Source organism: Halichondria panicea, chromosome 4 (assembly GCF_963675165.1).
Source record: "Halichondria panicea chromosome 4, odHalPani1.1, whole genome shotgun sequence".
Classification (NCBI taxonomy): Eukaryota; Metazoa; Porifera; class Demospongiae; order Suberitida; family Halichondriidae; genus Halichondria; species Halichondria panicea.
Window position 1 is genome coordinate 2,913,238 of NC_087380.1, and position 20,395 is coordinate 2,933,632.

At 42.8% G+C, this 20,395-nt stretch overlaps 6 protein-coding genes across 6 annotated transcripts; 1 reads left to right on the forward strand and 5 right to left on the reverse strand.

Annotated features, from left to right (window-relative positions):
• Positions 1 to 52: 52 nt before the first annotated feature.
• LOC135335339 (prostaglandin reductase 1-like) lies at positions 53 to 3,613 on the reverse strand. Its single transcript, XM_064530805.1, has 8 exons — positions 3,359 to 3,613; positions 1,372 to 1,474; positions 1,114 to 1,281; positions 896 to 1,029; positions 705 to 844; positions 546 to 648; positions 375 to 493; positions 53 to 321 (listed from the first exon to the last, which is right to left on the reverse strand). Exons 1-8 carry the CDS (start codon positions 3,528 to 3,530, stop codon positions 211 to 213), a joined length of 1,050 nt encoding a protein of 349 aa, XP_064386875.1. The 5' UTR covers positions 3,531 to 3,613; the 3' UTR covers positions 53 to 210.
• Positions 3,614 to 3,660: 47 nt separating this feature from the next.
• On the reverse strand, positions 3,661 to 6,343 carry LOC135335343 (prostaglandin reductase 1-like). The gene is made up of 8 exons (XM_064530810.1): positions 6,147 to 6,343; positions 5,024 to 5,126; positions 4,766 to 4,933; positions 4,548 to 4,681; positions 4,357 to 4,496; positions 4,198 to 4,300; positions 4,027 to 4,145; positions 3,661 to 3,973 (listed from the first exon to the last, which is right to left on the reverse strand). The coding sequence occupies exons 1-8, from the start codon at positions 6,253 to 6,255 to the stop codon at positions 3,863 to 3,865; spliced, it is 987 nt and encodes a 328-aa protein (XP_064386880.1). The 5' UTR covers positions 6,256 to 6,343; the 3' UTR covers positions 3,661 to 3,862.
• A 34-nt stretch (positions 6,344 to 6,377) lies between these two features.
• Positions 6,378 to 7,705, reverse strand: LOC135335344 (retinol dehydrogenase 11-like). Its single transcript, XM_064530812.1, has 2 exons — positions 6,885 to 7,705; positions 6,378 to 6,627 (listed from the first exon to the last, which is right to left on the reverse strand). The coding sequence occupies exons 1-2, from the start codon at positions 7,650 to 7,652 to the stop codon at positions 6,412 to 6,414; spliced, it is 984 nt and encodes a 327-aa protein (XP_064386882.1). The 5' UTR covers positions 7,653 to 7,705; the 3' UTR covers positions 6,378 to 6,411.
• A 2,502-nt stretch (positions 7,706 to 10,207) lies between these two features.
• LOC135335336 (sushi, von Willebrand factor type A, EGF and pentraxin domain-containing protein 1-like) lies at positions 10,208 to 12,068 on the reverse strand. The gene is made up of 7 exons (XM_064530803.1): positions 11,939 to 12,068; positions 11,455 to 11,826; positions 11,157 to 11,324; positions 10,905 to 11,096; positions 10,643 to 10,840; positions 10,410 to 10,587; positions 10,208 to 10,348 (listed from the first exon to the last, which is right to left on the reverse strand). Exons 1-6 carry the CDS (start codon positions 12,006 to 12,008, stop codon positions 10,445 to 10,447), a joined length of 1,143 nt encoding a protein of 380 aa, XP_064386873.1. The 5' UTR covers positions 12,009 to 12,068; the 3' UTR covers positions 10,208 to 10,348; positions 10,410 to 10,444.
• A 3,492-nt stretch (positions 12,069 to 15,560) lies between these two features.
• On the forward strand, positions 15,561 to 16,578 carry LOC135335346 (2-oxo-4-hydroxy-4-carboxy-5-ureidoimidazoline decarboxylase-like). The gene has a single exon (XM_064530815.1). The coding sequence runs from the start codon at positions 15,985 to 15,987 to the stop codon at positions 16,504 to 16,506; it is 522 nt and encodes a 173-aa protein (XP_064386885.1). The 5' UTR covers positions 15,561 to 15,984; the 3' UTR covers positions 16,507 to 16,578.
• Positions 16,579 to 16,642: 64 nt separating this feature from the next.
• Positions 16,643 to 20,367, reverse strand: LOC135335328 (CUB and sushi domain-containing protein 1-like). The gene is made up of 14 exons (XM_064530794.1): positions 20,352 to 20,367; positions 20,104 to 20,225; positions 19,620 to 19,991; positions 19,322 to 19,489; positions 19,070 to 19,261; positions 18,808 to 19,005; positions 18,573 to 18,752; positions 18,320 to 18,511; positions 17,911 to 18,267; positions 17,815 to 17,859; positions 17,589 to 17,766; positions 17,224 to 17,535; positions 17,013 to 17,167; positions 16,643 to 16,957 (listed from the first exon to the last, which is right to left on the reverse strand). The coding sequence occupies exons 2-11, from the start codon at positions 20,171 to 20,173 to the stop codon at positions 17,675 to 17,677; spliced, it is 1,866 nt and encodes a 621-aa protein (XP_064386864.1). The 5' UTR covers positions 20,174 to 20,225; positions 20,352 to 20,367; the 3' UTR covers positions 16,643 to 16,957; positions 17,013 to 17,167; positions 17,224 to 17,535; positions 17,589 to 17,674.
• Between the last annotated feature and the right edge of the window lie 28 nt (positions 20,368 to 20,395).

Here is a 20,395-nt window from a genome sequence, read left to right on the forward strand (position 1 = left end):
TGAGTAAAAACGTAAAACATTGCAACCCACAATGTTATTATAATTTATCACGTTCTATAGACAAGTTTTACTACTAAAAAGGTTGCAATGGCAAACAAAACTATAGGTATAACTCGAGAATAAAGTTTTGCAAATACACAAAGTAAACATCTTGATACTACTCTACCAGTTGCACACAACAAAATTAGCATCTATAGCATCTACAGTCATTCAAGCTTTGACGACTGCCTTTCCTGTATTTGCTCCAGTGAAAAGCCCGAGGAAAGCATCAAACATATTTTCAAATCCCACAGTGACAGTTTCTTTATACTTGAGTTTCCCCTGCACATAAGAAACAAGTAATAACATGGTGAACAGGAATAGCTAATTCTCACCTCTGCAATCCATTGGCTCATTTGCATGAAACATTCCCGCCATTCCTTGAGCCACCGATTCACAATGAACCCCTCAACCTTGAGCTGATTAAAGAGGATCAACTGATTGACGGCTCGGCCTAAAATGAATAACTCAAGAGTAATGGACAAATATTAAATTATGAACGTTACTTTTTGGTTCATCTATGTTGTACTCAGAAATAGCCCCGCAAATCGATACACGACCAAATAAATTCATTTGAGTCAGAACAGTTTCAAACCACTCGCCACCCACCTACACATGATTGCATATAATTATTATACAAGGTATTGTCACATTGTTTAACTTACATTATCAAAGAACATGTCGATGCCTTTGGGACAAGCCTTCTTCAGTGTCTCACTCATAGACCCCATGGTCTTGTAGTTGAACGCCTCATCGAATCCCAGTCCCTTGATGTATTCCACTTTTTCATCAGTGCCAGCAAATCCTGAAACACCAATACAATGTTACAGAAGGCTCATTCAAGAATCACACTCACCTACTACCCTGCAGCCTTTAATCTTGGCAATCTGTCCGACAAGAGAGCCCACAGCTCCAGCAGCACCATTGACCACCAACGTCTCTCCCTCTTTGGGTGCAAGAATATTCAAAAATCCAAAATAGGCAGTAGCTCTGAAATGAAGAATAATGTGCAGTCACTTTCATTAGGAATTCTCCTATCATAGGCAACAATAACGAAGTATCACATGACCTTACCCAGGCATTCCTAGTACTCCAACAGCTGTGGACGCTCTGTCCGTGTACAGGGTTGAGTCGAGCTTACGCACCTTAGTCGTCTCAGAGCCAATCGTGTGTGATCTCCATCCTAAGGATCCTGACACCAAATCTCCCACTGCGAATTTTAAAGACTTGCTCTCAGTAACTCTGTAGGGATTTACACATCATTTATGAGCACATTAATAGCTCTAGCTAACTAGATATAAACAAAAAAACTGGTATTTTCGTCATCTTTACTTTGCTACTTGTGCACCGATCATAGTGGTGTCCACAGGAAATCTTTTGCTGTACGGACGCATGTAAGGATCCACAGACAGCCATAGTGCTTCACACATGTACTCTGTGAGGAGGCAATTCTGATAAAATAGCATCTGTAGTTATAGATGGGTGTGGCCCGTCCACCCAAAAAAAGAGGGATGACGGGTTTCAAGCCTATAATGGATTTGTACTCACTGCATGCAAGAATTGAATATTGCAGTAGAGCACGGACTAATCAGATCACAGAATCCTTTAAATATACGTAATGCATTTTTGGTTTCCCAGCAGTAAGCCAGAAAGCAAGCTTAGCTCTGCAGTTTGAGGCGCGGCGAATATTAACTTCATAGTTAGTAAAGCAGCAGTACAAATGCTTCAAACCCGTTCTTTTGGGTGGACGGGCCACGCCCATCTAGTACTTATTGATTGATAGGCGCTATAGCTAGCTAGCTTGCTAGGCACCAGAGGAGGTAAGCCAAGGTCAAAAGGGTCACTTTTAATGAAACATTAATCATCTTGTCCTGGGTTCTTGACCTTTGCTTGGATTATAGCAGCTACCGTTTCTGTTGCTCTTGATCGGTTATTTGCCTGCTTGGAAAGCTAGATCTATCCAGTACAGCAAACCAGTGCATCAAAATTTATACCCTAGCTACAGAAGGCTAATTTTCCATATCTTGTGGTTTTGAAGAATGCAATCAAAGCCTGACAAAGGTCAAAGGTTTCCTGGATCTCTTCTCTCAAGCTGGTTTGTCTGGGGCGCGATAGCTCAAGTGATTTCTGCTGTCATTATGAAGAGGATGAAGCTAGTGGTGGTGTATAAACCCAGGGGCGTGAGGGTAAACTCAGTTTTACATGTAAAACATAAGCCCATGTGATATTTTAATTAGTGACCTTTTGACATTGGCGTACCTCCTCTGGCTAGGCACTGTTGCTATAGACCCATTGCAGTGGGTGTGGTTATGACGTCACGCTTTGATATTTCAATGATAGATGATAGCCGCCATTTTGGGGTACCACATCAAACAGATTTGTGCAGTTTACAGGTAAAAATAGTGATTTTTGTAATTATATATTGTGGAAATTCTAGTAGTAGGGATAAAGACAAGAACTTCTACTGACTCTCAAGTGTCATCCCAAGTAAAAGAGACAAAGAATTAGAGCTGAGCAGCCTGAGACATGGAGAATGGCTTGTGTATTTCTGCAGTTTTGCTGTTCCTGTAACTTTTTCATAGAATGTTCAATTCAGTTCATACTTGCACACACATGTCACAAATCATAGCTAACACATATAGCTAAACTTGAAAATAACTCTATGTCATTACAATGTGCACATTTCCAATAGTACAGAGCCATCTTTTCACTCCTTGTTTTTAGCCGCATTTTGAAGGATCTAGTCCAATAATGATATCTAGCTTGTTCAGGTACTTCTTCTTGCCACCTTGGTCTTGTTTTGAAGATAAATAACCTTCTACAATAGCCTCGAGACCAGCCGTTCGTTATCTGAAAGAACGCCTGGTCAAGTTCCAATGTAGCACTCGTCCCATGGTCCAGGAATTTCTTGGACCGGTAATTGCCCACAAAGGTCCGCCCAAGGTGTATTACCCATGAATATCATTATTATGCTATAAAACGCTGACTCAGCTAGAACGAGTGCTACATTGGAACTTGACCAGGCGTTCTTTCAGATAACGAACGGCTGGTCTCGAGGCTACTTCTACAAAGGGTATCTTTTTGGTGCTAAATACTAGCCAAATCGTGTTCATTGTACATAAAAGTCTGTTACTGGTACCTCAAAATGGCTGACATTCCAATGACATCATTATTAATTACGTCACTGCAATGGGTATATAGCTCTAGCTTGCTATGGTACAATCACACAATTATCTGGCGTTGGTGCTGATATTATTTTATCACACGCTTCAATAATTATAGCTTTGTGGAAAAATATTATTAAACAGCAAAAGGTAACCTCCATCCTTGAGTGGTGGCAGCTCTTCCTCCACTAGATCAAGGTCTTCTCTCTTGGGCATGCCACTGAAGTGGCTCTTGAGGACCCATCTGCGACACTTGACAGACATGATGAAGCTTGATGAGTTGCAGGATACGATTGCTTGAAGTTTGCAAGGCCAAATTAAGTGCATGCAAGGTAGTTAGCCGGCCCAACTGCTGAATATAATCTGACTTTTGCTGAGTGCAGACGCCCACACACAGCATGCACGCTCACAAGTTATGCACAGACACCTCTGCTAACACCGCAGGTTGAGTAAAAACTTTGATTGTGAAACATTGCAACCCACGATGTTATTATAGCACAACACAGGCAAGTTTTACTACTAAACAGTTGCAATGGCAAACAAAACTATAGGTATAACTCGAGAACAAAGTTTTGCAAATACACAAAGTAAACATCTTGATACTACTCTACCAGTTGCACACAACAAAATTAGCATCTATGTATAGCATCTACAGTCATTCAAGCTTTAACGACTGCCTTTCCTGTATTTGCTCCAGTGAAAAGCCCGAGGAAAGCATCAAACATATTTTCAAATCCCACAGTGACAGTTTCTTTATACTTGAGTTTCCCCTACACATAAGAAACAAGTAATAACATGGTGAACAGAAATAGCTAATTCTCACCTCAGCAATCCATTGGCTCATTTGCATGAAACATTCCGGCCATTCCTTGAGCCACCGCATCACCATGAACCCCTCAATCTTGAGCTGATTAAAGAGGATCAACTGATTGACGGCTCGGCCTAAAATGAATAACTCAAGAGTAATGGACAAATATTAACTTATGAACGTTACTTTTTGGTTCATCTATGTTGTACTCAGAAATAGCCCCGCAAATCGATACACGACCAAATAAATTCATTTGAGTCAGAACAGTTTCAAACCACTCGCCACCCACCTACACATGATTGCATATAATTATTATACAAGGTATTGTCACATTGTTTAACTTACATTATCAAAGAACATGTCGATGCCTTTGGGACAAGCCTTCTTCAGTGTCTCACTCATAGACCCCATGGTCTTGTAGTTGAACGCCTCATCGAATCCCAGTCCCTTGATGTATTCCACTTTTTCATCAGTGCCAGCAAATCCTGAAACACCAATACAATGTTACAGAAGGCTCATTCAAGAATCACACTCACCTACTACCCTGCAGCCTTTAATCTTGGCAATCTGTCCGACAAGAGAGCCCACAGCTCCAGCAGCACCATTGACCACCAACGTCTCTCCCTCTTTGGGTGCAAGAATATTCAAAAATCCAAAATAGGCAGTAGCTCTGAAATGAAGAATAATGTGCTGTCACTTTCATCAGGAATTCTGCTATCATAGGCAACAATAACAAAGTATCACATGACCTTACCCAGGCATTCCTAGTACTCCAACAGCTGTGGACGCTCTGTCCGTGTACAGGGTGGAGTCGAGCTTATGCACGTCAGTCGTCTCAGAGCCAATTGTATGTGATCTCCATCCTAAGGATCCTGCCAACAAATCTCCCACTGCGAATTTCGAAGACTTGCTCTCAGTAACTCTGTAGGGATTTACACATCATTTATGAGCACATTAATAGCTCTAGCTAACTAGATATAAACCAAAAAACTGGTATTTTCATCATCTTTACTTTGCTACTTGTGCACCGATCATAGTGGTGTCCACAGGAAATCTTCTGCTGTAGGGACGCATGTAAGGATCCACAGACAGCCATAGTGCTTCACACATGTACTCTGTGAGGAGGCAATTCTGATAAAATAGCATCTGTAGTTATAGATGGGTGTGGCCTGTCCACCCAAAAAAAGAGGGATGACGGGTTTCAAGCCTATAATGGATTTGTACTCACTGCATGCAAGAATTGAATATTGCAGTAGAGCACGGACTAATCAGATCACAGAATCCTTTAAATATACGTAATGCATTTTTTGGTTTCCCAGCAGTAAGCCGGAAAGCAAGCTTAGCTCTGCAGTTTGAGGCGCGGCGAATATTAACTTCATAGTTAGTAAAGCAGCAGTACAAATGCTTCAAACCCGTTCTTTTGGGTGGACAGGCCACGCCCATCTAGTACTTATGCACTTATCAATCTAATGCCCCACCCCCCCCTACCGGGGATAGGTGGGGATTAGACCAATCACATGATCTAATACCCCTACCTTTAGGCATGTTTATTTGGTCTAATCCTCTGGTGCAACATGGGGGTTATGTGGGGATTAGACCTGCATTGTATCACACTGTAGCTATTTCTTCATGGTTTCACTGTAGCGAGAAGATAACAAGTACAGAATCACTGTATAAATATGTTCTTACATTGACAGCTATAAGCTTACTCCTATAGAGCTAGTGAAGTCAAGGCAGAGATTGCTTCAGGATTAAATTTTGCTGTCACTGTATACCTGTTGGAAGGAAGAGTGTGGGCAGATATCATGTGATCTTTAATTGACCTTTGACCCAATGCATGCATCAGGTGATCTCTAAGTGATCTGTCTAAGTACGTCCCCTAGGTAGGGGAGTAATTCAAGTCTAATCCCCAACTAATCCCCACTTATCCCCGGTAGGGGGGAGGTGGGGCATTACTTTGACAAGTGCATTATTGATTGATAGGTGCTATAGCTAGCTAGCTAGGCACTGTTGCTATAGCTAGCTAGCTATGGTACAATCACACAATTATCTGGCGTTGCTGCTGATATTATTTTATCACAAGCTTCAATAATTATAGCTTTGTGGAAAAACATTATTAAACAGCAAAAGGTAACCTCCATCCTTGAGTGGTGGCAGCTCTTCCTCCACTAGATCAAGGTCTTCTCTCTTGGGCATGCCACTGAAGTGGCTCTTGAGGACCCATTTGCGACACTTGACAGACATGATATTTAAAAGCTTGCTGCTGAAGTAGATAATATAATAATAGATAATAATCACATGCCATAGGCCATAGGATGTAAATGCTCATGCGCAAATTAGCTACGCCCACTCAATGTTCACAGCCACAGGGGAAAGCACCCTACAAGCAAACAACCATAATCAAACGATTCCTACTAATCTACAGCTAACATCCCATAGTTTCCTAGCTACATGTTCATCCTTGCTAACATCTGTGAGGAGTTGAGCTTGTTGACAGTCACGAACGAATGCTCCGGACACCTCCTCCATCTCCTCAGCCAGGGCACAGTGGATGCTTGTCTGAGCTCCCTCCCAAGGAGTCTTAAAGAGCAGCGAGAGAACAACATATACCAGCGGCTGCAGGAAAAAATGTGCAGATGAAATTTTACGCTGAAATTAGGATATGGGATATGGGTTAGCCTCACAATAGGCCGACCGACCGACTATAACACTTGGTCAAAAAGAGGGTTAGAGTTTTGTTTTCTACCTAGTTTTATAATAGACCGAGGCCGGGAACGAGGCTAGCCTCACATAGGTAGTTAGACAGTGGCTATTTAGACAGTAGTACCAGTGGCAGAAATATGTTATGCCATATAACATGCAGAAGAACTTACCTGTAGAGCAAATGGTAGCTTGCGGAGAGAGTGTCGTCCAAGTCGTGTTTGGACCATCCCAGGAGAGAGGACATTAGCTGTAACTCGTGTGCCTGATAGTCGTCGTGCCAACTCTCGGGTGAACAAAATATTAGCCAGTTTGCTCTGACAGTAAGCTACATGACGATTTGGTTGAGTGCTCAGACGTGCTTCACTTTTACTATTCATATTATCAAAGTCAAATTGGTCACAGTTTTTGTAAAGAAGTGAAGAGACGGTGACAATTCTACTTGGTTGAGATTCTTTCAAACGTTCCAGTAACAAATTTGTCAGAAGAAAATGGCCTAGATGATTAACTCCCATATGTAACTCAAATCCATCTTCCGTAGCACAATATTCAGGATACATCACACCAGCATTATTTAGCAAAACATCAATGTGTGGTTCAAACTCCAAGATTTTCTCAGCGAATAGACGGATTGAAACCATCGATTCAAGATCTAATTGAAGGAAAATAATGTCCTGATTACCACTTTTCTGGCGAATTTTAACTGCAGCTTGCTCCCCATTTTCGATATTCCGACAGGCTAGAATAACTCGTGCTTGTCTCTTTGCGAGTTCCAATGCAGTCTCATATCCTATTCCACAGTTAGCTCCAGTGACCAAAACTGTTTTTCCTTTGAGATGAGCTTTGGATTGACACATGTGCTTCTTCAGGGATGTCCTGTGCTTGACAACCAGTAGCATCACTACTGCACTCACTAACACAATGGCTACTGATCCCCACATGTCCTCACTCGACTCAGAGTCACTTTTGTAGTATCCAGCCAGACAGAAGTTCTCTTAATAGATCTATATGGTATGGGTCGTCCCAAGTCACATTAATTGGAGCAAGTGCATGGGCGTTGCCTTACCTTATGGGGGTGCTGTTCATGAGATCGAGTGCTAGTGGCTCGACATGCTATCTATTGAGAATGTAAACCTGTTGGACTACTCAGACTTTAAAGACAAGTTTGGCTCGGTCATAGAGCACTGTCCATTTGTTGCAGCTGGTGTCTGGAGTTCTCATCCATTTCTAAACAGAGAATCACTTCACTCTGCCTTTGGGACCTTCCTAGGAGCTCTCAACAAAACCACGAAACTAAGAGTAGTGAGATGCCATCCTGATCTGGCTGGGAAGTTAGCTGCAGAAAAACTACTGTCGGACGAATCGGCGAGAGAGCACAAAAGTGCTGGATTATTGAGCCTCAGTGTGGACGAAAAGAGGTCCCTAACAGAGTTAAACCAGACGTACAAGGAGAAATTTCAGTTTCCATTCATTTTGTGTGTACGAGAGAATAAGAAAGAGTCGATTTTCCGAGAGATCAGAAAGAGAGTGAATAACGATGTTGAGAGTGAGCTTGAGAATGCACTGGCTGAGGTGTGCAAGATTGCCTGGTACAGAATAGCTGATCTGGTGAAGGACACGAGTAACCTTTGAGAACACTATGTATTTTATACTTTTATTGAGTTGCCAAGCTAAGTGTCTGAAATTAATTTTTACCCACCCACATACGTGGTTGTGTGCTCGTTCCTATGCAGGCCGAATTTTTAATAGCTATGCCGGACACAAAAAATCAGTGTATATACCATCGAAAATGAGATGGGCTGATATTGCTACTGAATTTGGAACATTAATTTTTTTGAATGAATATGAGCACTCACAAACATATGCTAGTTCAATTCAGTTTTTTTATCGTATTCCTCCAGCAGCTGGAGCCTCTGTGTTGCCACGCCCACTCACAGTCGAGTAGGCTTTGTTTTGCGTATAGCTGTAGTCACCTTTGACCTCTCTGGAGGCTGGGATCTCCTCATAAATGGCAGGGGCAGTCTCGTAGGTAGCAGCTGCACTTTGACCCCGGTCAGTAAGGGGGATATCTTGCAGAACGGTCCTGTGTGTGGAGAGAACAGATGATATCACTTAGTACAATAACATTTGTTTGTCACATTTTCCCTCCTCTCTTGTACCGGAGCACCAGGTAGGTCACCATCACTACAGTCACTGCAATCACTACCACTACCAGGGCCACCACTCCTCCCACCATAGCACCAGTGTTGTCAGAACTAGAGGGAGAGCTCTCAATCATGATCATCAGTAGAGGCTGTAATGGAATATGGGGTAATGACAACCCAACAGTATAATTATGTTAGCACTAACCTAACACAATACATGCTGTGCTCATCCCTCCACTGGTAGGCAACACACAGCAGTAGACACCACCAGGAGCAGAAGCTGTTCCACTCATCATCAGACTGACACTCATCTGACCTCCGCTAACATACAACGCTCCATCCTCTGTAACAACAGACCCGTTAGGATAGTACCAATCTCCTGTGTTCCCCTCACAGCAGCCAGCAAGGTCAGTATGACAAACGAGGCCACTCCCCTTTCCCAAGGAGGACAGGGGGATCTCAGAGAGCCCAGACAGGTAGTTGGTGGAGGATAGGGATAGGTAGACAGGGGGAGGGGCTATATGCATGGGGGTGTTATTAGTGTCAGACAAATATAATGGTAACCCTCACTCTGACAAGACGGTGGATTGCTCCAACTGCCAGTGGACAGACAAGTGGCAATAGATGACCCAGAATGAATGAATCCAGTGTCACAGCTAGGTGTAGGTCGCCTCTCCTCCAATCATTGTGCTGGTTGGTTGTCCAGGATATCCGTTGTCAATAGAGCGAGGAGGGCCACAGGAGAGTACTGTTTATAAGACACTGTAATATCAGCACAAATAGCAGTGAGGCTTACATGAGCTAGATGAAGTGGTGCTGGTAACTATAGCAGTGGTAGTTACTAAGAGAATAAATGATTATTGCAGATAAAAAATTTATTATCCAAGCTCACCTAGCCGCACACAGAATGTCATATCTACTCCAGTACTGTCAGGAATCACACAGCAGTAGGACCCAGTGGGGCCTGACACAGACCCTCGACGATGGAGTCGAAGTATCCCAACACCACGAGAGGAAACGAATGGAACCGAGGTGTTGACATCAGATCGTCTAGGAACAACCTCTCCGCTGGGAAACCTCCACTCCCCGGCTGCAAGGCCGTCGCTTCCACGACAGCATTGAGCATTGTTAGTTCTGCAGATAAGCGCCTGATCATCGGCCTCCCCGATAGTGTTTATGTCAACCTGTGAGTTCATACCAGCATAGTTGGTGGTTCCCAAGGAAACGTATACAGGAGGTACTGGAGGTACTGTGGGGATGGGGGGATTGTATCTCTGTTATACAACATTGTATATACTTACCTTCACAAGTGAGGGGTGATCCACTCCATGATCTGTTAGCCAGACACACTCTGGTAGTAGTGCTGGTAGTAGTGGCGGGTACGTATCCATTCAAGCAGCTCTGTGTGACCGTGGCTCCCTCAGGGCATGGTGAGGTACTAGAGCTGTAGCTGATCATTCCATTGGTTGGTACAGGGAGGTCAGGACAGGTGGCTGGGGCAACAAAATCTATCAACCATCCATGCATCATACACGTCTAGCTTGTACTCCTTACCTCGACAAGTTGGAGTTGACCCACTCCACATTCTATTAACCCCACAAATCCTGCTGGTCTCCATTGATAGTGTAGCCAGTGTCACAGGAGTAGGTAGCTCCAGTATCCACTGGTCTGATGTCAGTGGATCCACCATCGTAGGAAACGATCAGTGTGGGTAAATCAGAGCAGGTTATCTCTGTGGGAATAGGTACATTCAACAAAAGAATATATAGTGGGTCAGTTCCACTTACGCTGACAAGTTGGAGGAGACCCACTCCACACTTTATCATTTCCATCACTCTCACAAGTCCTGGTGCTGCCGCCATTGATAGTGTAGCCAAAGTTACAGCTGTAGGTGGCCACAGTGTCCACTGGTCTGCTGTTAGTAGATCCAGCACCATAGTTAATGTCCCCATTTGCCAGTGTGGATAAATCAGAGCAGGTTATCTCTATATATGGAACACAAGCACCCTACGTACACATTATTACACATTCATGATCAGCATTTCTTACGCTGACACACTGGAGCTGATCCACTCCAGGTACCCTCACTCCCACAAGTCCTCATTGCCTCTCCGACCAGACGGTAGCCATTGGTACAAGAGTAAGTAGCTGTAGTGCCCACTGGTCTGATGCCAGTGGATCCATCACTGTAAGATATCACCCCGTTGGTCAGTGTGGGTAGTAAGTCAGAGCAGGTTATCTCTATATGGGAACAGGTATACGCATAACATACACGTTATTACACATTCAGTCATTCCTTACGCTGACACACTGGAGCTGACCCTCCCCAGATACCCTCACTCCCACAAGTCCTCATTGCATCTCCGACCAGACGGTAGTCACCAAAGCAGTTGTAAGTGGCTTGTCCATTATTATAGGTTATGCCTCCATTAGAAATGGTCGGGAGATTATCAAAACAGAGTGGTGGAACTGCAAGGGAGATAAGGTTATGTAAATAGGAGAGTTGTGATGGTTTCATAAACTCATGGAGGTGCATACACTGGGTGAAATAAATTTAAATACAGAAGTTAGGGCAATGGTAATACTTTTATCCACTCACCCAGGTTGGCACAGATGGTCATATCTCCTCCAGTAGTTGGTACAGTACAACAGTAGGACCCGGTTGGAGTGAGGGGGTTGTTACCCTGTCTACGGTTCAGTCTGATGAGTTTGGGAGCATTCCTGTTAATGTAGAACTGCTGTCCTGCGTTTGCTGAGCCACCATTTTGCGGTATCACACTCCTATTAGGATACGTCCACTGTCCCAGTGCTCCCATACCATTGTTGTCAGCATTACTTCTACAGCAGGTAGTGAGATCAGTGTGACAGGTAAGAGAAGGGAGACCACCCGGAGCATCCTCCCCAATGTCAGTGATAAGGATCTCCATATTGTTTGTAGTGATGGTACGACCCGATCCCAGGGACAGTGAGACTGTTTAGTGACACAAATTTTACAATGTTAAGCCATACCATGCCAATAATAATACTGTAGCAGTTCAGCTGAGATGTAATATTATTCATGACACATGATTGGATCCATTTACCTTGTTGTCCCCAGCAGGTGGATACAATACATAGCAACAGCGGCAGAAGCTGAACACCTTGAGCCTTCATTGTATGCAACCTCTAGCATCAGACTATATAGACTCCAAAACAGTAGACCTATCTGTTTAAAGTAGAAAGTAAAAGATCTATACAACAAGTTGTGGAATTGTCACAGTCAGCTGAAAAGAAGGCCATACTTCAAACATTTTGTCTGGAACTAGTAGCTGTGATAAACAAAACACTGAAGCACTTTGGGAGAGTCAGAGAACACACAGCAAAAGAGCGAGCTCAAACATTATTCTTCACGTCATCACAGCAGGAACTACCTGGTGTATGGAAACATGGTTGTGCCCAGCTAGGAATATCAGTTGTCAGTGTACATCAACAGCAGTCAGTAAATCGAGTTTTGTTCGAAAAAGTTTTGGTTAGGAGTCTAAGTCACTGTGAAGATAATTCAAGTAAGCTTACCCGTAAACGAGAAGATCTTTCATGTGACGAATGTAATGCTGTTAGATATGCAGCCGGCTATACAACAAAAAAGCTATTAGAAGTGTATAAAAAAGTTAATTCATGTACTGCTGCTAACTTTGTTGAATGTCTCTCTCAAATGAAAATGGTGGGTCATCGACATGGAAGTATTGAAGACTGCTCTTTTTACGACTTTTCAATGGAATGGATGGCAAACATTGACAGAGGTGGACTGTTCTACGTAGATGACAAAAGTTTTATGCTGTTTAAAGCTATTGAAATAAAAACACAAGAATTGCTCCCACAGCACTTACGAACACAACAAACGAGCAGTAAGGAGTTGATTGCTGAAGTAGTAGCCGATGATGATGTACAATTTTGGTGGTCTATGATATCCATTGACATTGATTTAGAGATTGAACAATCACAATTGCTGGAGGAGATAATTGAAAAGTGGATAACTATGAGAGGTTTTTCAATGGTGTCTTCTTGGCTTGAGCAGTACAAGCTAGCCAAGCAAAAGAATGTCAAAAGATCAAAAAGTCTCAGAAAAGATCTCAGTACTGACTAGCTGTAGCTGTGTACATGTATTAATACTTTGGTGCAATATTATGTTTCTCTCGTTTTAGGGATATTACTTATCTAATTACAAGTATGTATTGAAGTTACGATAGTAATTAATACAGTCATGGAATTATAGAGTTAAAAACAACATGAAACACAATAATACATACAACACACCCTACTTATGTCTAGGTCTCTTCTTAAGGGGAGTGTCATCAACTACTTCCTCTTCATTAAATAGCCTTCTCTTTTTAGACGAATTTCCCCTTACTGGTAGCATGGAAAGACTGCCTTGAACTCGAATTGATTGGGAAGATTGCAAGCAAGATTGTAGAGTAGGGTTAGTACAAAATCCTCCTCTACTACGCAACTGTCCAAAATAGTTTTCTAATGGATCTTGAGAGAAACATTCGCTGAGTAAGTATCGACCAGACACACATGGTAGACTAAACAAGTATCGAATGACAGCCACAAATGATTTCACTGCAAAAATAGATATGCACATACCTATACATGTATGTATATGCTATATGTAATTACCAGTAATCCTTAATCCTTCCCTAGTTGCCCTGCTTAGAAGCATTGTTGGTTTTTCTGCCTTCGGTACATCAGTTCTTGTTTCCACACTATCCTCCCATTCTTTGAGGTATCCTAGGAAATCTTTTTCCAACCACTGCAATAGAAGTGTGTGTACAGTGTGTTATAAATGGTATGTTGCCATTTTAATCTTACATTTAGGCGTGCATCGTCAGCATCTTCATATGGCTTCAAGTTGTGTTTTCTCCGTTTTAAGTATACTTTTGGGTGACGTACATTAAGACAGTCGAACAACTTATCCATCATGCGCACGAATCTTTGCGTTTCAAATGTGTCCACAGACCCTTGCATACACAATCCTTCAGCGACTGATTCACTTAATACCTGTGCATAACGATGTATTAATTTAATAACAAGGCATTTCCTTACCTCGGCTGCAAGGCTCACTTTCATTCTTGAATACGAATTTAGATCAACATGTTCTTTCGAAAGTTTTTTAAGAAGAAATAGTCCCTCTGACCTCTTTCCCATTGATACTTTACCATTGTAGAGGGAGCGCAAATGATCCCAGCTAATATGTTTGCCATTGATCTGTGAACAGATTCATAATTTGAAAGAGCAAACAACCACATGATTTATACTCACCCACAGTTTTCTTGTCCATCCATGCCCAAAGGAATGTGACCAACAATTACGCGTTGTTTTAATAAGGTGAGGGATGTCTGAAAAGAAGTGAATGTATCGTTCTTCAGTAGTATATGGATTTTTAACTCGGTGACAAACATCATCCTTACTAACAGAGTGTATATTAAATAGCTTTCGATTTGTTGAAGCGCCATCTCCGGTTACTGCTATTACTTTAAAACCAAGTCTCTCTAATCGTTCTATTGCCTCCCAGACCATGAAAAATAGCGATGATCCTGTTACTTCAGCTGTAGCAAAATGAGCATACGGAAAATGCAATCCAGTAAAAACACCTCTTACCATAAGGCAAAGCAAATGTGTTGCAACGCTATTATCGGAAATGTTGCTCTCGCTTAGTTGATTTTCTACATCACTCAAATGAACGAAACCAATCACATTATGATGATGCTTATCATAGACCAAACTCTCTCGCAACTTCATTTCATCTATTAAAATTACAATGAACTTTTTCCACTCCAATAGTCCATGTTTACTAGCTTCTTCCAGCAACATTTTATCAACTTCGGATTGGAAACCACACTTAACTTTGAATACATGAGAATAATCTCTAAGTGTTCTTTCTGATGGTAGTCTTATAAAGCCAGAAGAACGCAAGGAATGATAAGCAGCTGAGGAGAGATCCACTGTCTAACTGAGCTTTTATTTCTCCATTAGGACTCAATAATTTTCCTTTGCGTGACACAATCATACCCACAAAATGCGGATCAGGGTTACCAGTACACACAGTACTTGATTGAATTACATCCAAAAGCTGTCTGAAACTCGAAAAACTTATTAGCGTAAATGGAATTGATGACAGTACTTTGGTATTTCCTGCGTCAACTTTGTGACCGTGAACAAACAATTCCCAAGATAAATCAACATTTACTAACAATGTATGTGTTATAACCAGAGGTTGACTTGAAGTAGAAGCTTCAGATGATATCTTACAGAGTTTGATTGCTGTTATTGGCCTTTCAGGTGATGTTTGATTACTCCATGTCATATCAAGGGTAGGCACTACGCGATCATGAAAATCTTCCAGAGTATTAACCTCAACATTTTGTTCTTTATTAGATGTCGATGGAACAGCGGATATGCTTTCCTGTAGCAAGTTATTGACATTATCATTGTGTTTTTATACTTATATACTTGCAACATACTTTCTTTTTCTGTTTTTCACTTTCCCAATTTTTGGCTTGGTAGAATCTCAACTTTCGCGGCATTTTACTTCTCTGATTTTCTAAGAAACGGATTATAACAAAACACAGTCATTCTCATTCAACAAATCCACAGCTTTTAAATTGCCCAATATCATAGTAATAACTATTGGAGCACTTTAATAATAGGTACGGAAACATTAAAGTAACTGACACAGGCAAGTACATTTCTTACTATAATTGGCTAACACAATATTCTTGTTCATTCAAGTGTAAATTAGTGCCAGATATATTTTCAGCCCATTTTACAAACTACTTTATAAGTTATAGGAACAGAAACATGAAATTTACTGAAAAAACTGCTGTTACTCACCTATACTTGCAAAAATTTTACAGCTGCACTATACCAACTTTATGACAGTGTATGCCACGTGGGTGAACACATTTTACCACTGTAAACGTCACTGATGAGACTTCCTAGCTTTGGTTAAACGATTTTTCACATAGCACAAAGCTATTTCGAGGGCGAAACGCGGTTGTTATTTGGGGGTGTTACGTCACATAAGCAAATTGTGTAGCATCACGTGATCCGTTTCCAATCCCTCTCTCTCTTTTATCTATGGTGGCTCGACATGCTATCTATTGAGAATGTAAACCTGTTGGACTACTCAGATTTCAAAGACAAGTTTGGCTCGGTCATAGAGCACTGTCCATTTGTTGCAGCTGGTGTCTGGAGTTCTCATCCATTTCTAAACAGAGAATCACTTCACTCTGCCTTTGGGACCTTCCTAGGAGCTCTCAACAAAACCACAAAGCTAGGAGTAGTAAGATGCTATCCTGATCTCGCTGGGAAGTTAGCTGCAGAAAAACTACTGTCGGATGAATCGGCGAGAGAGCAAAAAAGTGCTGGATTATTGAGCCTCAGTGTGGACGAAAAGAGGTCCCTAACAGAGTTAAACCAGACGTACAAGGAGAAATTTCAGTTTCCATTCATTTTGTGTGCACGAGAGAATAAGAAAGAGTCGATTTTCCGAGAGATCAGAAAGAGAGTAAATAACGATGTTGAGAGTGAGCTTGAGAATGCACTGGCTGAGGTGTGCAAGATTGCCTGGTACAGAATAGCTGATCTGGTGAAGGACACGAGTAACCTTTGAGAACACTATGTATTTTATACTTTTATTGAGTTGCCAAGCTAAGTGTCTGAAATTAATTTTTACCCACCCACATACGTGGTTGTGTGCTCGTTCCTATGCAGGCCGAATTTTTAATAGCTATGCCGGACACAAAAAATCAGTGTATATACCATCGAAAATGAGATGGGCTGATATTGCTACTGAATTTGGAACATTAATTTTTTTGAATGAATATGAGCACTCACAAACATATGCTAGTTCAATTCAGTTTTTTGATCGTATTCCTCCAGCAGCTGGAGCCTCTGTGTTGCCACGCCCACTCACAGTCGAGTAGGCTTTGTTTTGCGTATAGCTGTAGTCACCTTTGACCTCTCTGGAGGCTGGGATCTCCTCATAAATGGCAGGGGCAGTCTCGTAGGTAGCAGCTGCACTTTGACCCCGGTCAGTAAGGGGGATATCTTGCAGAACGGTCCTGTGTGTGGAGAGAACAGATGATATCACTTAGTACAATAACATTTGTTTGTCACATTTTCCCTCCTCTCTTGTACCGGAGCACCAGGTAGGTCACCATCACTACAGTCACTGCAATCACTACCACTACCAGGGCCACCACTCCTCCCACCATAGCACCAGTGTTGTCAGAACTAGAGGGAGAGCTCTCAATCATGATCATCAGTAGAGGCTGTAATGGAATATGGGGTAATGACAACCCAACAGTATAATTATGTTAGCACTAACCTAACACAATACATGCTGTGCTCATCCCTCCACTGGTAGGCAACACACAGCAGTAGACACCACCAGGAGCAGAAGCTGTTCCACTCATCATCAGACTGACACTCATCTGACCTCCGCTAACATACAACGCTCCATCCTCTGTAACAACAGACCCGTTAGGATAGTACCAATCTCCTGTGTTCCCCTCACAGCAGCCAGCAAGGTCAGTATGACAAACGAGGCCACTCCCCTTTCCCAAGGAGGACAGGGGGATCTCAGAGAGCCCAGACAGGTAGTTGGTGGAGGATAGGGATAGGTAGACAGGGGGAGGGGCTATATGCATGGGGGTGTTATTAGTGTCAGACAAATATAATGGTAACCCTCACTCTGACAAGACGGTGGATTGCTCCAACTGCCAGTGGACAGACAAGTGGCAATAGATGACCCAGAATGAATGAATCCAGTGTCACAGCTAGGTGTAGGTCGCCTCTCCTCCAATCATTGTGCTGGTTGGTTGTCCAGGATATCCGTTGTCAATAGAGCGAGGAGGGCCACAGGAGAGTACTGTTTATAAGACACTGTAATATCAGCACAAATAGCAGTGAGGCTTACATGAGCTAGATGAAGTGGTGCTGGTAACTATAGCAGTGGTAGTTACTAAGAGAATAAATGATTATTGCAGATAAAAAATTTATTATCCAAGCTCACCTAGCCGCACACAGAATGTCATATCTACTCCAGTACTGTCAGGAATCACACAGCAGTAGGACCCAGTGGGGCCTGACACAGACCCTCGACGATGGAGTCGAAGTATCCCAACACCACGAGAGGAAACGAATGGAACCGAGGTGTTGACATCAGATCGTCTAGGAACAACCTCTCCGCTGGGAAACCTCCACTCCCCGGCTGCAAGGCCGTCGCTTCCACGACAGCATTGAGCATTGTTAGTTCTGCAGATAAGCGCCTGATCATCGGCCTCCCCGATAGTGTTTATGTCAACCTGTGAGTTCATACCAGCATAGTTGGTGGTTCCCAAGGAAACGTATACAGGAGGTACTGGAGGTACTGTGGGGATGGGGGGATTGTATCTCTGTTATACAACATTGTATATACTTACCTTCACAAGTGAGGGGTGATCCACTCCATGATCTGTTAGCCAGACACACTCTGGTAGTAGTGCTGGTAGTAGTGGCGGGTACGTATCCATTCAAGCAGCTCTGTGTGACCGTGGCTCCCTCAGGGCATGGTGAGGTACTAGAGCTGTAGCTGATCATTCCATTGGTTGGTACAGGGAGGTCAGGACAGGTGGCTGGGGCAACAAAATCTATCAACCATCCATGCATCATACACGTCTAGCTTGTACTCCTTACCTCGACAAGTTGGAGTTGACCCACTCCACATTCTATTAACCCCACAAATCCTGCTGGTGTCTCCATTGATAGTGTAGCCAGTGTCACAGGAGTAGGTAGCTCCAGTATCCACTGGTCTGATGTCAGTGGATCCACCATCGTAGGAAACGATCAGTGTGGGTAAATCAGAGCAGGTTATCTCTGTGGGAATAGGTACATTCAACAAAAGAATATATAGTGGGTCAGTTCCACTTACGCTGACAAGTTGGAGGAGACCCACTCCACACTTTATCATTTCCATCACTCTCACAAGTCCTGGTGCTGCCGCCATTGATAGTGTAGCCAAAGTTACAGCTGTAGGTGGCCACAGTGTCCACTGGTCTGCTGTTAGTAGATCCAGCACCATAGTTAATGTCCCCATTTGCCAGTGTGGATAAATCAGAGCAGGTTATCTCTATATATGGAACACAAGCACCCTACGTACACATTATTACACATTCATGATCAGCATTTCTTACGCTGACACACTGGAGCTGATCCACTCCAGGTACCCTCACTCCCACAAGTCCTCATTGCCTCTCCGACCAGACGGTAGCCATTGGTACAAGAGTAAGTAGCTGTAGTGCCCACTGGTCTGATGCCAGTGGATCCATCACTGTAAGATATCACCCCGTTGGTCAGTGTGGGTAGTAAGTCAGAGCAGGTTATCTCTATATGGGAACAGGTATACGCATAACATACACGTTATTACACATTCAGTCATTCCTTACGCTGACACACTGGAGCTGACCCTCCCCAGATACCCTCACTCCCACAAGTCCTCATTGCATCTCCGACCAGACGGTAGTCACCAAAGCAGTTGTAAGTGGCTTGTCCATTATTATAGGTTATGCCTCCATTAGAAATGGTCGGGAGATTATCAAAACAGAGTGGTGGAACTGCAAGGGAGATAAGGTTATGTAAATAGGAGAGTTGTGATGGTTTCATAAACTCATGGAGGTGCATACACTGGGTGAAATAAATTTAAATACAGAAGTTAGGGCAATGGTAATACTTTTATCCACTCACCCAGGTTGGCACAGATGGTCATATCTCCTCCAGTAGTTGGTACAGTACAACAGTAGGACCCGGTTGGAGTGAGGGGGTTGTTACCCTGTCTACGGTTCAGTCTGATGAGTTTGGGAGCATTCCTGTTAATGTAGAACTGCTGTCCTGCGTTTGCTGAGCCACCATTTTGCGGTATCACACTCCTATTAGGATACGTCCACTGTCCCAGTGCTCCCATACCATTGTTGTCAGCATTACTTCTACAGCAGGTAGTGAGATCAGTGTGACAGGTGAGAGAAGGGAGACCACCCGGAGCATCCTCCCCAATGTCAGTGATAAGGATCTCCATATTGTTTGTAGTGATGGTACGACCCGATCCCAGGGACAGTGAGACTGTTTAGTGACACAAATTTTACAATGTTAAGCCATACCATGCCAATAATAATACTGTAGCAGTTCAGCTGAGATGTAATATTATTCATGACACATGATTGGATCCATTTACCTTGTTGTCCCCAGCAGGTGGATACAATACATAGCAACAGCGGCAGAAGCTGAACACCTTGAGCCTTCATTGTATGCAACCTCTAGCATCAGACTATATAGACTCCAAAACAGTAGACCTATCTGTTTAATGGATTTTGTTTGTTTCAGTAAATGCTCAGTAGATCTAGTTGTTTCCATGTAACCAAATCCTATTACAAAGTGCTAAAAAGCTACAGAAGTAGAACTTGTTAAAGCCTATTGGCTTACCAGGGCCGTAGCCACCAGTCAGGTTAGTCAGGTTTCAACCTGAG

Coding starts and splice junctions, on each gene's coding strand:
- LOC135335339 (XM_064530805.1), bottom strand. CDS start 3,530: ATGCACTTAATTTGGCCTTGCAAACTTCAAGCAATCGTATCCTGCAAC. Junction 494..545: donor CAACATAGATGAACCAAAAA/GTAACGTTCATA, acceptor TATTCATTTTAG/GCCGAGCCGTCAATCAGTTG. Junction 322..374: donor TGAGCCAATGGATTGCAGAG/GTGAGAATTAGC, acceptor TCTTATGTGCAG/GGGAAACTCAAGTATAAAGA.
- LOC135335343 (XM_064530810.1), bottom strand. CDS start 6,255: ATGTCTGTCAAGTGTCGCAAATGGGTCCTCAAGAGCCACTTCAGTGGC. Junction 5,127..6,146: donor GCCACCACTCAAGGATGGAG/GTTACCTTTTGC, acceptor GCCTCCTCACAG/AGTACATGTGTGAAGCACTA. Junction 4,146..4,197: donor CAACATAGATGAACCAAAAA/GTAACGTTCATA, acceptor TATTCATTTTAG/GCCGAGCCGTCAATCAGTTG.
- LOC135335344 (XM_064530812.1), bottom strand. CDS start 7,652: ATGTGGGGATCAGTAGCCATTGTGTTAGTGAGTGCAGTAGTGATGCTA. Junction 6,628..6,884: donor AGCTACCATTTGCTCTACAG/GTAAGTTCTTCT, acceptor TTTTTCCTGCAG/CCGCTGGTATATGTTGTTCT.
- LOC135335336 (XM_064530803.1), bottom strand. CDS start 12,008: ATGAAGGCTCAAGGTGTTCAGCTTCTGCCGCTGTTGCTATGTATTGTA. Junction 11,827..11,938: donor CACCTGCTGGGGACAACAAG/GTAAATGGATCC, acceptor GTCACTAAACAG/TCTCACTGTCCCTGGGATCG. Junction 11,097..11,156: donor GTCAGCTCCAGTGTGTCAGC/GTAAGGAATGAC, acceptor GTTCCCATATAG/AGATAACCTGCTCTGACTTA.
- LOC135335346 (XM_064530815.1), top strand. CDS start 15,985: ATGCTATCTATTGAGAATGTAAACCTGTTGGACTACTCAGATTTCAAA.
- LOC135335328 (XM_064530794.1), bottom strand. CDS start 20,173: ATGAAGGCTCAAGGTGTTCAGCTTCTGCCGCTGTTGCTATGTATTGTA. Junction 19,262..19,321: donor GTCAGCTCCAGTGTGTCAGC/GTAAGGAATGAC, acceptor GTTCCCATATAG/AGATAACCTGCTCTGACTTA. Junction 17,767..17,814: donor CACCACTTCATCTAGCTCAT/GTAAGCCTCACT, acceptor TCTTATAAACAG/TACTCTCCTGTGGCCCTCCT.